General features: G+C 32.9%; 1 protein-coding gene across 1 annotated transcript in view; it reads right to left on the bottom strand.

Annotated features, from left to right (window-relative positions):
- Nucleotides 1-938: 938 nt before the first annotated feature.
- Nucleotides 939-12433, bottom strand: part of ETNK1 (ethanolamine kinase 1) — a 61865-nt gene continuing 50370 nt past the window's right edge. The window contains exons 6-8 of the mRNA XM_036889257.2: nucleotides 10676-10836; nucleotides 6917-6990; nucleotides 939-6593 (exon numbers count right to left, since the gene is read on the bottom strand). Coding sequence (XP_036745152.1) covers nucleotides 6521-6593; nucleotides 6917-6990; nucleotides 10676-10836 — 308 coding nt within the window. The 3' untranslated portion in view covers nucleotides 939-6520. The remainder of the gene's footprint in view (nucleotides 6594-6916; nucleotides 6991-10675; nucleotides 10837-12433) is intronic.

The following is a 12433-nucleotide window of genomic DNA, read 5'->3' as shown; positions in this document are numbered from 1 at the left end:
TTTTATCTCCACCATCTATCTCATTACCTGGTAATTAAAAAGAACTTAATAAACACTAGTTGAATGGATACTCCCTGTCTAGAGATAAAATACTAAGTCCCATCAGTAGATGAATGGATAAAGAAGATGTGGTACATATACACAATGGAATATTATTCAGCCACAAGAAAACAAATCCTACCATTTGCAACAACATGGATGGAGCTAGAGGGTATTATGCTCAGTGAAATAAGCCAGGCAGAGAAAGCCAAGTATCAAATGATTTCACTCATCTGTGGAATATAGCAAAGCAAAAACTGAAGGAACAAAACAGCAGCAGACTCACAGAACCCAAGAATGGACTAACAGTTACCAAAGGGAAAGGAACTGGGGAGGGTGGGTGCGAAGGGAGGGATAAGAGGATTAAGTGGCATTATGATTAGCACACATAATGTAGGAGGGGCACAAGGAAGGAAGTACAGCACAGAGAATACAAGTAGTGACTCTATAGCATCTTCCTATGCTGATGGACAGTGACTGTAATTGGGTATGTGGTGGGGACTTGATAATGGGGGGAAAATCTAGTGACCACAATGATGTTCATATAATTGTATATTAATGATACAATAATAAAAAATAAAAAGCTAAGTCCCTGACAGTGTCTTCTTTCATCAATATTTTTAGCCCCAAGCAGTGAAGACACAAAATATAATGGTTACAAGAATGAATTTTTAAACTAAGTAAACAGAATTTGTTCATAATGTATGTAACATTCCACTGCATCTCAAACAAATTTTCAAAAGTAAACTTTTCAAAACTTTTTAACATTAAACCAAAGAATTAGGAATTTAAAGAATCACTTCAAATATACAAATAATCACACACTAACCTTGAAAAGTCTTATTTTCCCAAAAAGAGGAAAACCACAAAAGATGAAATAACAAGATTTATGGTTACACTGCAGTTAGATCCCAACTTTATTGTTACAACCAATTTTTATTTACAGAATATAAATCTTCTCAAAAAGATACATTCCTTCATTTAATCAATGGTAAAAGGCCTTAAACAGAAATAAAGCCTAAACATCACTTATATTTAAACAGAAATACAAAAAGCTTCATTAAAAGTTTATGAACATACAGCAAAAATGTATTTTTACTTAAGCTACATGAATGAGGCTGTTCTTAATTTACTTCACTGGCAACCCCACTTTATCCACAGAACAAATTTTACTTAAATTAACAGTAGCAAAAATGTAAAAACTAAATTTTAAACATGAAAGTATGAAAAAAACCAGGAAGTATCTTCATTTTCAAACAGTTAACAAATTCTCAGACACTCAGATACTTTGAGGCATATCAAAACACCTACATCAAAAGTTGCATTCATTTGAGAGGTATCAATACATTTTCAGTGCTGAGACTATTTGTAGCACTTACAGTATATACAAAGCAGCATTATACTACTGTGGCTCACATGTGATAAACACAGATTTAAGGTTTATGCCACAATTTCCCAATTCATCAGACAGCTAATGCAATGACAATTATGTTTTTCTTCTGAAAATGAGTAAGGAAATTATCACTTAAGAACAGGGAATAATGCCATCTTCTTCCTTATACCAATAGTTTATTTCAAATTCAAATACTTCTTATCAGGGAAATTCACACAGCTGGCTCCTAAATACAGTACAGTCAGAAAACTTCCTCTTTGCAGACTCCACTAATTTATAGTTCCCTTAGGTACAGATAAATTACAAGAAACTTCTTCAGAATATTGGGCAATAAAAATTTTAGTGTGTCACTGCCTAAATTTAAGTAACAGCACACCACAAACATGGCAAGTAAATACTTTCATCTCCTCCACTCCCTTTTTGGGGTCTTTTCCAGATCACAGGAGCTAGTCTACATGGATACCATTAGGTCTCAACCTATCTCTGAAAGTTCCTTCTTTAAGAGTTTTAAAATTAATGGAACAATTCAACAAATCAACCAGCTTTTTCTTACCCATCACTATTTCACATACAATATGTAATGTTTTCAGTTTTTATAAGCATCTTGTGTTTTGTTAAAATGGTTAATATTTATACCATTGATGTTACAGATGTAAACAAAAACTATGCCTACATTTCAGAACTAAGAGTATTTTACAGAACTTTTTTTTATAACTAGAAAAGCTACAGGATTCATAAAGAAAACAAATTTTATTTCAACCTGCTGTTTGATAGTATCAGTAGCTAGTAAGGGCATTAAGTATAGGAAAGAAGAGAAAGCAGATTTTGGGAGAGAAACCTACCAACAAGTTAGATTTTGGATAATTCAGACACAAAAGGGTATTTTTCTGTGACTATGATCATTACTTTTTTTCCATTCAAATAACTGAAATCTTCAGTCCATTTCAAATTTCAATCCAGAAATGAAAATTTTTAGTGTTAAAAACTGTGTTCAGAAAGTAAATTCATTATGTAATACATCTTATTAATATCAGTTTTCAAGTATTCAAGTAATGCAAACTCATGCATTTTAATTTCACAGCAAATAAACATTTTACATTTGCAGTTAAGCATCAACAGTGGGGAAAAAATTCGTTTAAAATAATGCACTTTTCTGTCCAAAGATATCAAACCCAAGACATAACACTGTAATCACACACGTGTTATGTAATAGGAAAAAACAGCTGTTCAACAAAACTGATGTCTTTCTTTAAAAAGGGGGACAAAGTAGATTGCCTTAATATGTAACTAAGTTTCCAGCCAAAGGACATTCTAAAATCTAACCAACAAAGAAAGATCACAGCAAATCAATTTTGAAAAAGGTAAAGCTGCCGTACCACATACTCGTAATTCATTTTCCTCTATGCACAATTACTAGCGCTTGCCCTTTGTGTCAAGTAGTGCAAGTTGTTGCTAGTAACAAGCTCTCCTCCTAGCATAAAGCATTGGTAACTTTGTCTATCAACTGAATGACTGCTTAATATTAAAAGCTTAAGTGTATATCACTTTGGAATGCAGTATAAAATGCTTATTAAAAGCAATTTAAAGCAAAAAATCAAATGATACTATTCTCATTTATATTACAAAAGAATTCCAAAATGGTACAGAGGCTTTGTGTACTGTTAAAAAAAGAACATACTTTCTAAAGTAGAGGTTTTTAACTTTTAATTGAGAATGTTTGGGGAACTTTTTTCCTCTACATCTGGGAGATACAGTACTATGTTTATGAAGTTAAGTTAGTCCAACAGAAATGGAAATGGCAGTCAACAAGAGTACTTATATCTTTTCTTTTACAATCCCATAATGAACTTTTTATTTAGAGAAGCCAACTGAGATATGCTTAAGTTGAACTAAGAGCTACTATTTATCCTATCTCTTTTCAATGAGATTTATATTCACATTGAGATGTATAAAATTTCAAGAATTTTTGTAGGAAAGTTAGCAACCTTGAAAATATGAAAGGATAATACTTCAGTTTGCAACCACCAAATTGTATTTTTAATTTGCTTTAGCTTAGGATCATGACTCAAAGAATGGAGCTCTAACAGTATACTGATTTACTGTTTGCAGGAATCTAACCCCCAAAAACTAAAGAATAAAGAAAAATAGTATTAGGCACTGAGAAGCTAAATAAATAAATGTAGTTACAAAAACTCATAAACCCTATTTCCAGTTCCTCGTTATCCCACTGTGCATCCAGAATTGTTGGCTATTTCCAGTCTAAAACCAACGAGCTGATCATTTCCTTACAGAAAATTTCTACAAAAGGGAAGAGACTGCAAAACCATACACAATCTCATATGCAAGATACAATTCACACTATTTTACAAATTTTTATTTACACTGTCTTATATACATTCCAGGCAGACCTAGTTGATGAGTTTTGTGCTCATATTGATCTCAAATGATCATGTGAACAGTATGATTTACTACCACATCTAATGGTAGTATGGGCATGGGGTCAGGAGGGAAAAAAAAAATCACATATTACTAGTCAGGTAAGATCATACAAGTATATAAGGAAAAAAAGTAAGTAAAGAGAAAAAAAAGTGGAATTTTGCTTGTTCAAGCATCCAGGCCACTATGGTCTATTGACTAACAATGAGTCTACATGAATGCCACTTCTCTAACAACCATTTTCATATTTATAAAATAAGCTTACTACTAGTTATTAGGTAAGGCATTCAAGTTCCTTAGCTTAACTTAAAAAAGGCAACAGACATCTCAACAAGCCACAGGACAAGTTTTAGACAGATGTTTTCTCTTTAGAATCCTTTAAATGCGCTATTAAAAGGGAAGCAATTTTGAATCTTATAATTAGTCTGCAACATGATCCCAAAAACCTGTACAGGAAGTGGGAGCATCATACCACCCAAAATCTAGCCCAGAAGTGGGGGAAATATTTAAGTATTTTATTTTGTTCCCAAGATTCTCTGCATATGTCTAGGACTTAAGTAAGAGCATCATTCCCTTTTACATTCACTTCTGTATTAATCTCTCGGAAATGTTCACAATAGGATCACACTAAGTTATGCACGGTCTACCAGTAAAGGCTCAGTGAATTGCTATTCCAACCAATTTAAAGAATATGGAGTAAGGTAGAAAAATGATCTTCTCTCCCCTAGTTCTCCAAAATATATACTGTTGCAGTTTAAGAATTCGAAAAAAAAAAATCAAAGCATTATATATCCTTCATCATTCTAAGAGAATGTTCCTATCACAGATGAAAATTCCACCAAAAACAATTTTCCAGTTCACACTAACATTATATAAAAAGGTATTAATTGTTTAATTGGTTCCATTGATTTATCAATAAGGTAAAATTCTATTAATCCTACAGCAATATGGTTTATAAAAACAGAAGTGAACATTTGTAACATTGGGGAGGTAGAAAACAAACGGTGGTCTAACACTGTTACAGACACAAAGAGATTTTAAGGTTCTATTTATATAACTAGAATTTACCATTTAAAATGGCCTTTAAGTGTTTCTACTTACTTTATTAGCTTTAAACATCTTGAGATAATCCAAGTATTTTAAAGCACTTATCTGAGAATATAAATCATTTGGAATAATACATCAGACTCCCCAGAAGATTGCTCAGAGGATAAATTTGTAGTTGCATATTCTGAATATGCAGGTCCATTAAGCCAACTTTGTACATGGGCACTTATGTGACCAAAGTGCAAAGCTTGTCAGACTAATTTTCTAAGTAGAGTTAACCTTGAGCGCTCAACTCCACACAGCAGTCTTCAAAACTTGAGGCCTACTTATCCCAAAGATCAAACTTCCTTCTGTATAATAATTGCCATCTCTGACTCCCAAACAAAAGGAAAAATATGCTTAAACAACATCAAGTGAAATCAAAACAAACAGAAGCCCTGCGATGAGTAATTCTGCTTAATTCACATTTTGTTATGTCAGATTTCAAGTGTGCAAGATCAACACCCTAAATGTTCCTTATTTAATTCTTTTAACTGCCTCAACTTATTTGTCTGAACCTATAGCTATCAAGTAATCATTTGCTATCACTCTAAGGACATGGAGCCAAACTAAAACAAAATCAAGATGTAAGGAATGAATCTGGAGAGGTAAAAAACAATTAATCTAAATGACATTTCCTTGTTCCCAAGTATGACAAACATTCTTTGCTTCAAATATTAGTAATTGTTCTACTAGCTACTATTTAATAACAAACAAAAACATAGAACATCTCAGTAAGTAAAGCAAAATTTTGGGTTAGAAACAATTTGATATAATAAAAATTTTTAAACTAGTAACTTAAATGGCAATATTTAGTATATGAGTATGAACAGATTATTTAATGCAGATTTTGGTAACATAAAATCATACCTATTCTAGTATTATATGTAAGCATTAATATTTATATCGCCAGACTATGTAGGGAGAGGGAATTTAAATCTAAGATATATTTCCAAAAAAAAAAAAAACCACTTCACAATATTCAATTCAAAAAGATGCACCACTAGCATATACAGTAAATGTATTTCACCCTCCTAAACATATTTTTCTATGCACATTCTATTATCTATATATCAGTGTCTGGCATTTCAAGAGTGAATGATTGATTTTACTTACAGTGTATCAAGATATAAAATTCACACTGAAAGTAAGAATGTTTACTAAAATTAATCTTACTAAAGTAAAACTTAAAAGTTTTCTCTGGAAATTTTCATTGCTTACACTCAACAAACAGATGAAACAGAGGAAAGCAGTCACAGAACCATGTTAAACTTACAATAAATAATTCACATATAACATGAATTAAATTGCCAAAGAAAGGATTAAGCTGACATCTTTATACCTTTTTGCAGATTTAACAAATTTCTAATCCACCACATACTGACAGCAGTAATTATACTTCTTGACATCACTCAGTGTATTTAAAAATTAAATCGGTTGTTTAGAGGCCTAATTTATAAGGAAAAATAACCAAATTAAAGAAGAGAACTTTAACAAATATTGGCTTTTCAGAGTTTCTTGAGATTCACAAGCATTGTTCAGCTACTTCAGAATAATTAAATCTCTTTACTCAGGCACTTTTAATGCAGTAACCTCAGGCTTCATTTTAAAGTACTGGTTAAAACGAACAATTGCATACCTAGTGAGAAAAGAGAATAATGACAGAATTAGTCAAAGCTGACTTAATCCTTCCTTTATTTCTACTCACCCTTCAGCTGAATTTTTCTTTAGTTTTAAGATTTCCAAAGGACATATTTTTAGTTTACTGCACCACCTATTGGACACTTTTCTCATATTGCAAACATTTAATATACCAGATTTCCCTGCAGACTAATTATTAAATGTATGCGACCTTTATAACATTTGACGGAAAATAATCCCTGCAACATCCTCTGTGAGCTCTAAATGTTGGTCCAAAAAAATTGAGACAAGTGTAATGCATACAGTAAAATTAAAACTTACCCAAGGAAATCAAACTCAATAGTAGAGTATTTGGCCTGAATCAAAGCCCACAATCCCCAGAAGAAATGAGAAGCCTATAAAGGAGGGAAGAAAAATCAAGAATTACGACAAATGCACATCAAATTGTTAATTTCTTCCTTTTTCATCAACTCATGGACACTTTCATGATGTTTTTTATAATAAAATATCTAAAACAGCATAGCTCCAGTGGCGCAATAGGTTAGCGCACGATACTTATAAAATATCTAAAACATACGTAATACTGAAGTTCAGTGATCTGAATGGCTATAAATCACTTTTGCCAACACCAAAAGAGGTTTATTAGGATAAACTGTAATCACTTAAAACATAGAGTCCAAGTCCTATAACCTGCTCTGTGTAGGCAGAGTTCAGCATCAGCACTAAGAGATGTTAGTTAAGTGTTTTTAATGGTTACAACTGCTAACAGGCCTTCTGATAAAATACATTATCAAAGGACTTTGTTTCTTGACATAAAAATATAAACAAAAAGGAAAACACAAATCTCAAACACAAAAATATATTTAAATTTGAAGAATGTCCTAAGGGTGAATAAACATCTGAAAATTTTGCTGACCTAACAATTTTGCATAACCAACCACAACATAAAGTAACACAACTTTACTCAAGAGAAAACTGGGTCTAACTCTTAGAAGTTCAAGGGAAAACAGATGACCATGTAATTACAAGGTGTAAAATAACTGTGTATGTGTGCTTTATAATCTATCTTCAGTTAAATTTAAACATGGTATTATTTTAAGAAACTGACAACACTGGTAAGAATTCACTTCCCAAGAATTACTCTTTTCTAACTAGAAATACAACTAGGGGGAAAAAAGTCTTAAAGACAAGGATTTTGTCTCAGCTAAATTCACTATAGTAATGACAACAAAAGTTCTCTAAGAAAAAATTACTCAACAGCTGTGACTTTGGTATCTAAAAGAAAAGAAACCCAACCTAATTTGGTAGGAAAAGCACTACAGTGTACAAGAAAGAATTCTTAATTTGAATTTTGAGTTGTAGGGCTTCAACCCCAGGCTCTGTCACCAGGCTCTGCCACTAACTGCCTTTGCAACCTTTAATAAGTCACAAATTTTTAGTGTCTGAGTTTATCACTGAAAAGATGAGATCAGCCATCCTATATTCCACAGAGGATTGTCTTAAAGACTAGTGGAAATCACATATGCAAAAAATCACTTTTTACCCTCTAAAGATCTCCATTTTTAAAAGTATGTTGCTATAAAAAAATCTCTAAGGAATACTTTTTGCACTTTGGTTTTATCTTCCTCAAAAAATATCACTAGCAGGATATTAAACTCCAAATACAGGTACAGAAAAGAATAAACACTGTAGTGAAGAGTGAACAGCTAAAGGCACAAGTGCATGAAGCCTAATGGTTAATTTAAAAATACAAAAGCAAGTGGGGCTCTGGAGTCAAATTGCAAAAATTACTGGCTGTACGGCTATGAACAACTTTATTAACCCCTGTGAACCTTTTTTTCCTCATCCATAAAATGCACATCATATTATGACTTATAATAAAATATGTATTTGGTCTTTATCCATTATTCCTGCCTAACAGTTCCCCCAAATCTTGGAATTTCCTAATCATAAGAGCAATGACAGCATCTTTTGTTATTCGTTCTTTCATCACTGGTTCCTGAAATAGTTCCAAAGCCATAGAAGCGAGAACAGTGTGTCTTGTTATTCCTAACAAGCCCCTTTCAATCACACCTGGGTTCATGCTATTGAGCCACTTTTTGGAAAGCCCCCAGAATGCTGGCCAGTGTAACCAACCATGTGATTAGGGGGTTGGAACTTTCAGCTCCATCACCACAGACCTCCAGGGAGGGGAGAGAGGCAGGAGATCCATTCAGTCAATGATGGCCAATGATTTAATCAATCTTATCCATGTAATGAAGCCTCTATAAAAACCCAAAAGGAGGGGGTTTCAGAGAGCTTCCAGGCTGGTCAGTCAGAACACATCCACAGGCTGGGAAAATGGCACACCCTAAACTCCTCAGGACGAGAAGTTCCTGTGCTTAGGACCCTTCTGGACCTCATTCTATGTACCTCTTCTTCCAGCTCTTTTGTCATACCCTTTATAACAAACTGGTAAACATATGAAAATGTTTCTCTGAGTCCTGGGAGTGACTCTAAGCAAATTAATTGAACCCAAGGAGAGACTTGTGTAAAATTTCAATTTATGTAAGCCAACAGGTAAGAAGAATAGGTAACAACCTAATTTGTGATTGGCAACTGAAGTAGGGAGAGGATGAGCAGTCTTGGGGGACTGAACCCTTAACTTATGGGATCTGACACTATGTCCAGGTAGATAGTTCAGAATTGATTTAAATTTGTAGGAAACCCAGCCTGTCTGCTGCGAACAGGAGAATTGCTTGGTGTTGTAGAAAAACACTTATTGGGACTGGTAATAATAATATCTATACCTTGGTATATAATAAACATTCAATAAAATATTATTATTATTATTACTAATTACTATTATATAAATTAGAATAAAAATTTAAATTTTCAAAAATGGTCATCTTTTTACCTACTCAAGTATCTCAGGTATTGAGAAGTGAAATCGGTGGTTATTATAACCTATTTCCAGTGGTTACCAAAATCTATTTCCATAGTAATACTAATATGTTACTTGCCTTTTTGACAAGGTCAGCATTTTCACTGATGGTTCAAATGCCATGGTGGGTGACAGATGCTACTGTTACCTTAGCATAATCCCGGCAATGGCACCAACACTTACACTCACATCATCATCACACACAGTAAAAAGCCACTGTCACTAAAGAATGTCCTTTATGAAGCCATTAAAACTATTAACTTTATTCAGTCTACCTTTGAGTACATGTTTTTCTAATACTCTGTGGAGCAATACAGAAGTTACACATAAAGCATGTCTTGCTGCTACCCAAAGCATGAGAATGTCTCCAGAAAAAACACTAACATGACTCAGTTGTGAGCTGAATTTGCAGGCTTTTTCATTGAAAGAACTGACATACGAACGAGCTATTAGACTTGGGTACCTGGCAGACATTTCTTAAAAAAACAAAAAACTTGTCATTTCAATGAAAATAACTGACAGTATTTGTTGCCAATGGTAGACTTTGAGTAATCAATCTAAAATTAGAACTTTGGAAAATTTTTATTTGACTCTGAGTTTATTTACCAGCTTTTCAATACAGCACTTAAACTTTTCTGATGATACTGGTGGTAATCTCCATGAGTGTTTTTTCATATCGTATAGCAAGGTGTATCAACATCTGGAAAATCCATGCAACTCAATGAATCGGTATTTTCCAAATAACTAATGAAAGACATTAAATCGCAAAAAAGCATACAATGGTAAAAGAGCCATTCAAGTGCAAGATAATCCAATGATTTTAATGCAACACAGTACAAAACTTATGTGTTCAGACTGCATACTGCAACTAGCTTAAGAAACTATCACTTGAGTTTTAGTGAAGTAACAAAAGATTAACCACAGTTATCTAAAAAGACAAAATACTCTTTTCCAGCACATGTGTGAAACAAGACTTTCCTCATATTCCTCAACCAGAATAACATATTGCAACAGACAAAAGTGTTATAATGGGGGAATTGTAAACAATTGTTTCATCATCATTTTGAAAATCCATAAAACTCAAAATGTTTTATAAGATGATGAAAATCTGAAGGTTTTTAAAGCATCTTTCATTAGTTGTTTACATTTAAACTTACCAATGCAAACTGATTTACTTGAATGAAGAGTATTTCTACCTCCTTTTCAGTAACTTCTGTCCCAAAGCCCTTATATTCTTTGTAAGCTTCAAGGTAAGAACGCAGCCACTGGCCCTGTAGTTCTCTATTTGGATAGAGACTATAATCTACATCACTCACACCTGAAATGGGGAAAAAAGTACAATGAAAATTTTAAAAACAATTTCTCTTCTGTATATTTTAATAATCCTTACCATCTACACGTTTTTAAAAAAAAATTGTTCCCATTTTTGCTGAAATTCTACATGTTAATTGTATTTATTGAATAAACCAAATGATCATAATGTATTCCAAATTAAATTGTAATGCACAACATAGTTGATCACTATAATCAGTTATCATTGCTTCAACTTCTCCTCCATGTGTGAAGCTTGACCACCTCCACCAGCAGCCCCAAATCTTTACTTTAATAAGCAATCTGGAGATTCTTATGCACACTAGTATTTCGAGCATATCCTAAACTGTGCACTGAAATTTTTTTGACCACTATTCTTCGGGTAAGAAATATATTTTATATTGAAACCTTATTCACATAGCTGAAAGTAAGTTTCACAAAGCAGTATTTACCATTTACCCTAATTATACCTTATAACTCTGGTATTTTCTATTTCTTTTATATTTTTTCCATTCCTTGCTTAAAAACAACTACCCCACAAATCTGATTTCATGATCTGCAGTTTAAAAGATACTAACACAGAGGATAGTGTTCATACTATTTTGCCTAGCACTTAAGGTTCTCTGGTCTTATAACCCTCTGTTCTCCTTCATGAATTTTACATCCTACAAAAATAGGTCCACTCACCTTCAAATTTTCTTCCTCCTTCCTGCAATGCCCTCCTTTCTAACTACACATCCAAATTCTAGTTAGCTTTCAAGTTTTAGCTCAATTTTTTTCTATACAAAATCATATTAAGATCACTGGAGTTTCCTCTTTCATACCCATGCCAGTGACTATACATGTTACTAACATCGTGGGTGGTATCTCACTATATCACAACTGCTATCCCTTCCTACAGACACGTGAAAATATGTACAGCACATTATGTGGGAATATAGCATGTATATGAATAAGCTTGGTGGATGGAAAATACTGGAAACACGTGAATTAAAATTTTCTGCAACTTTTTTCCAGTCTCATAACTTGAAGTGTTGAAAAATACCCAAATGCATGAATATATATAAATTTAACAATGAAAAATTCCTATTAGGTATAAAACATCCAGGAGAATTTCCTAATCTTTAGTTTTAGAACATTTCATGTTTTTAAACAGAGTCACAAAATGTGTTCCAAAGTAATTCTATTTACATTAAAAAAAAAAACAAGGAAACATATAACTGACGGTGGTAACAAATTATAGGACAGAAAATGAGCAGCTTTTCGATCATTCATAGCAAAGATCAAATAAAAATTTCTTTTTATTAATGAACTACCCAAAAGCCCAAGTACATGATGGAAACAGCAAAGGTTTTTAAGTATTATAAAACTAGTTTCAAATTTTAGTTCTCCGTATTTCACTGTGACCTTGGTTACTTTTCTCATCTGAAAACTAGAGTATTACCTAACTTACAGGTTTGTTGTGAAGGAAAAGATGAGATGAGATGAGATTTATGAAGCACCTTGCACTATGTCAGTTTAAACAGAAACTACACTCGTTCTTCTGATTTTCTTTAAGAAATTAAGGAAAATGTCAACTTCTCTTTCCTCCAGTAATAAAGAAA

This window comes from Manis pentadactyla, chromosome 14 (assembly GCF_030020395.1).
Source record: "Manis pentadactyla isolate mManPen7 chromosome 14, mManPen7.hap1, whole genome shotgun sequence".
Classification (NCBI taxonomy): domain Eukaryota; kingdom Metazoa; phylum Chordata; class Mammalia; order Pholidota; family Manidae; genus Manis; species Manis pentadactyla.
Note: the sequence above shows the minus strand (reverse complement) of the source record. Positions and strands in the feature narration are given on the sequence as shown.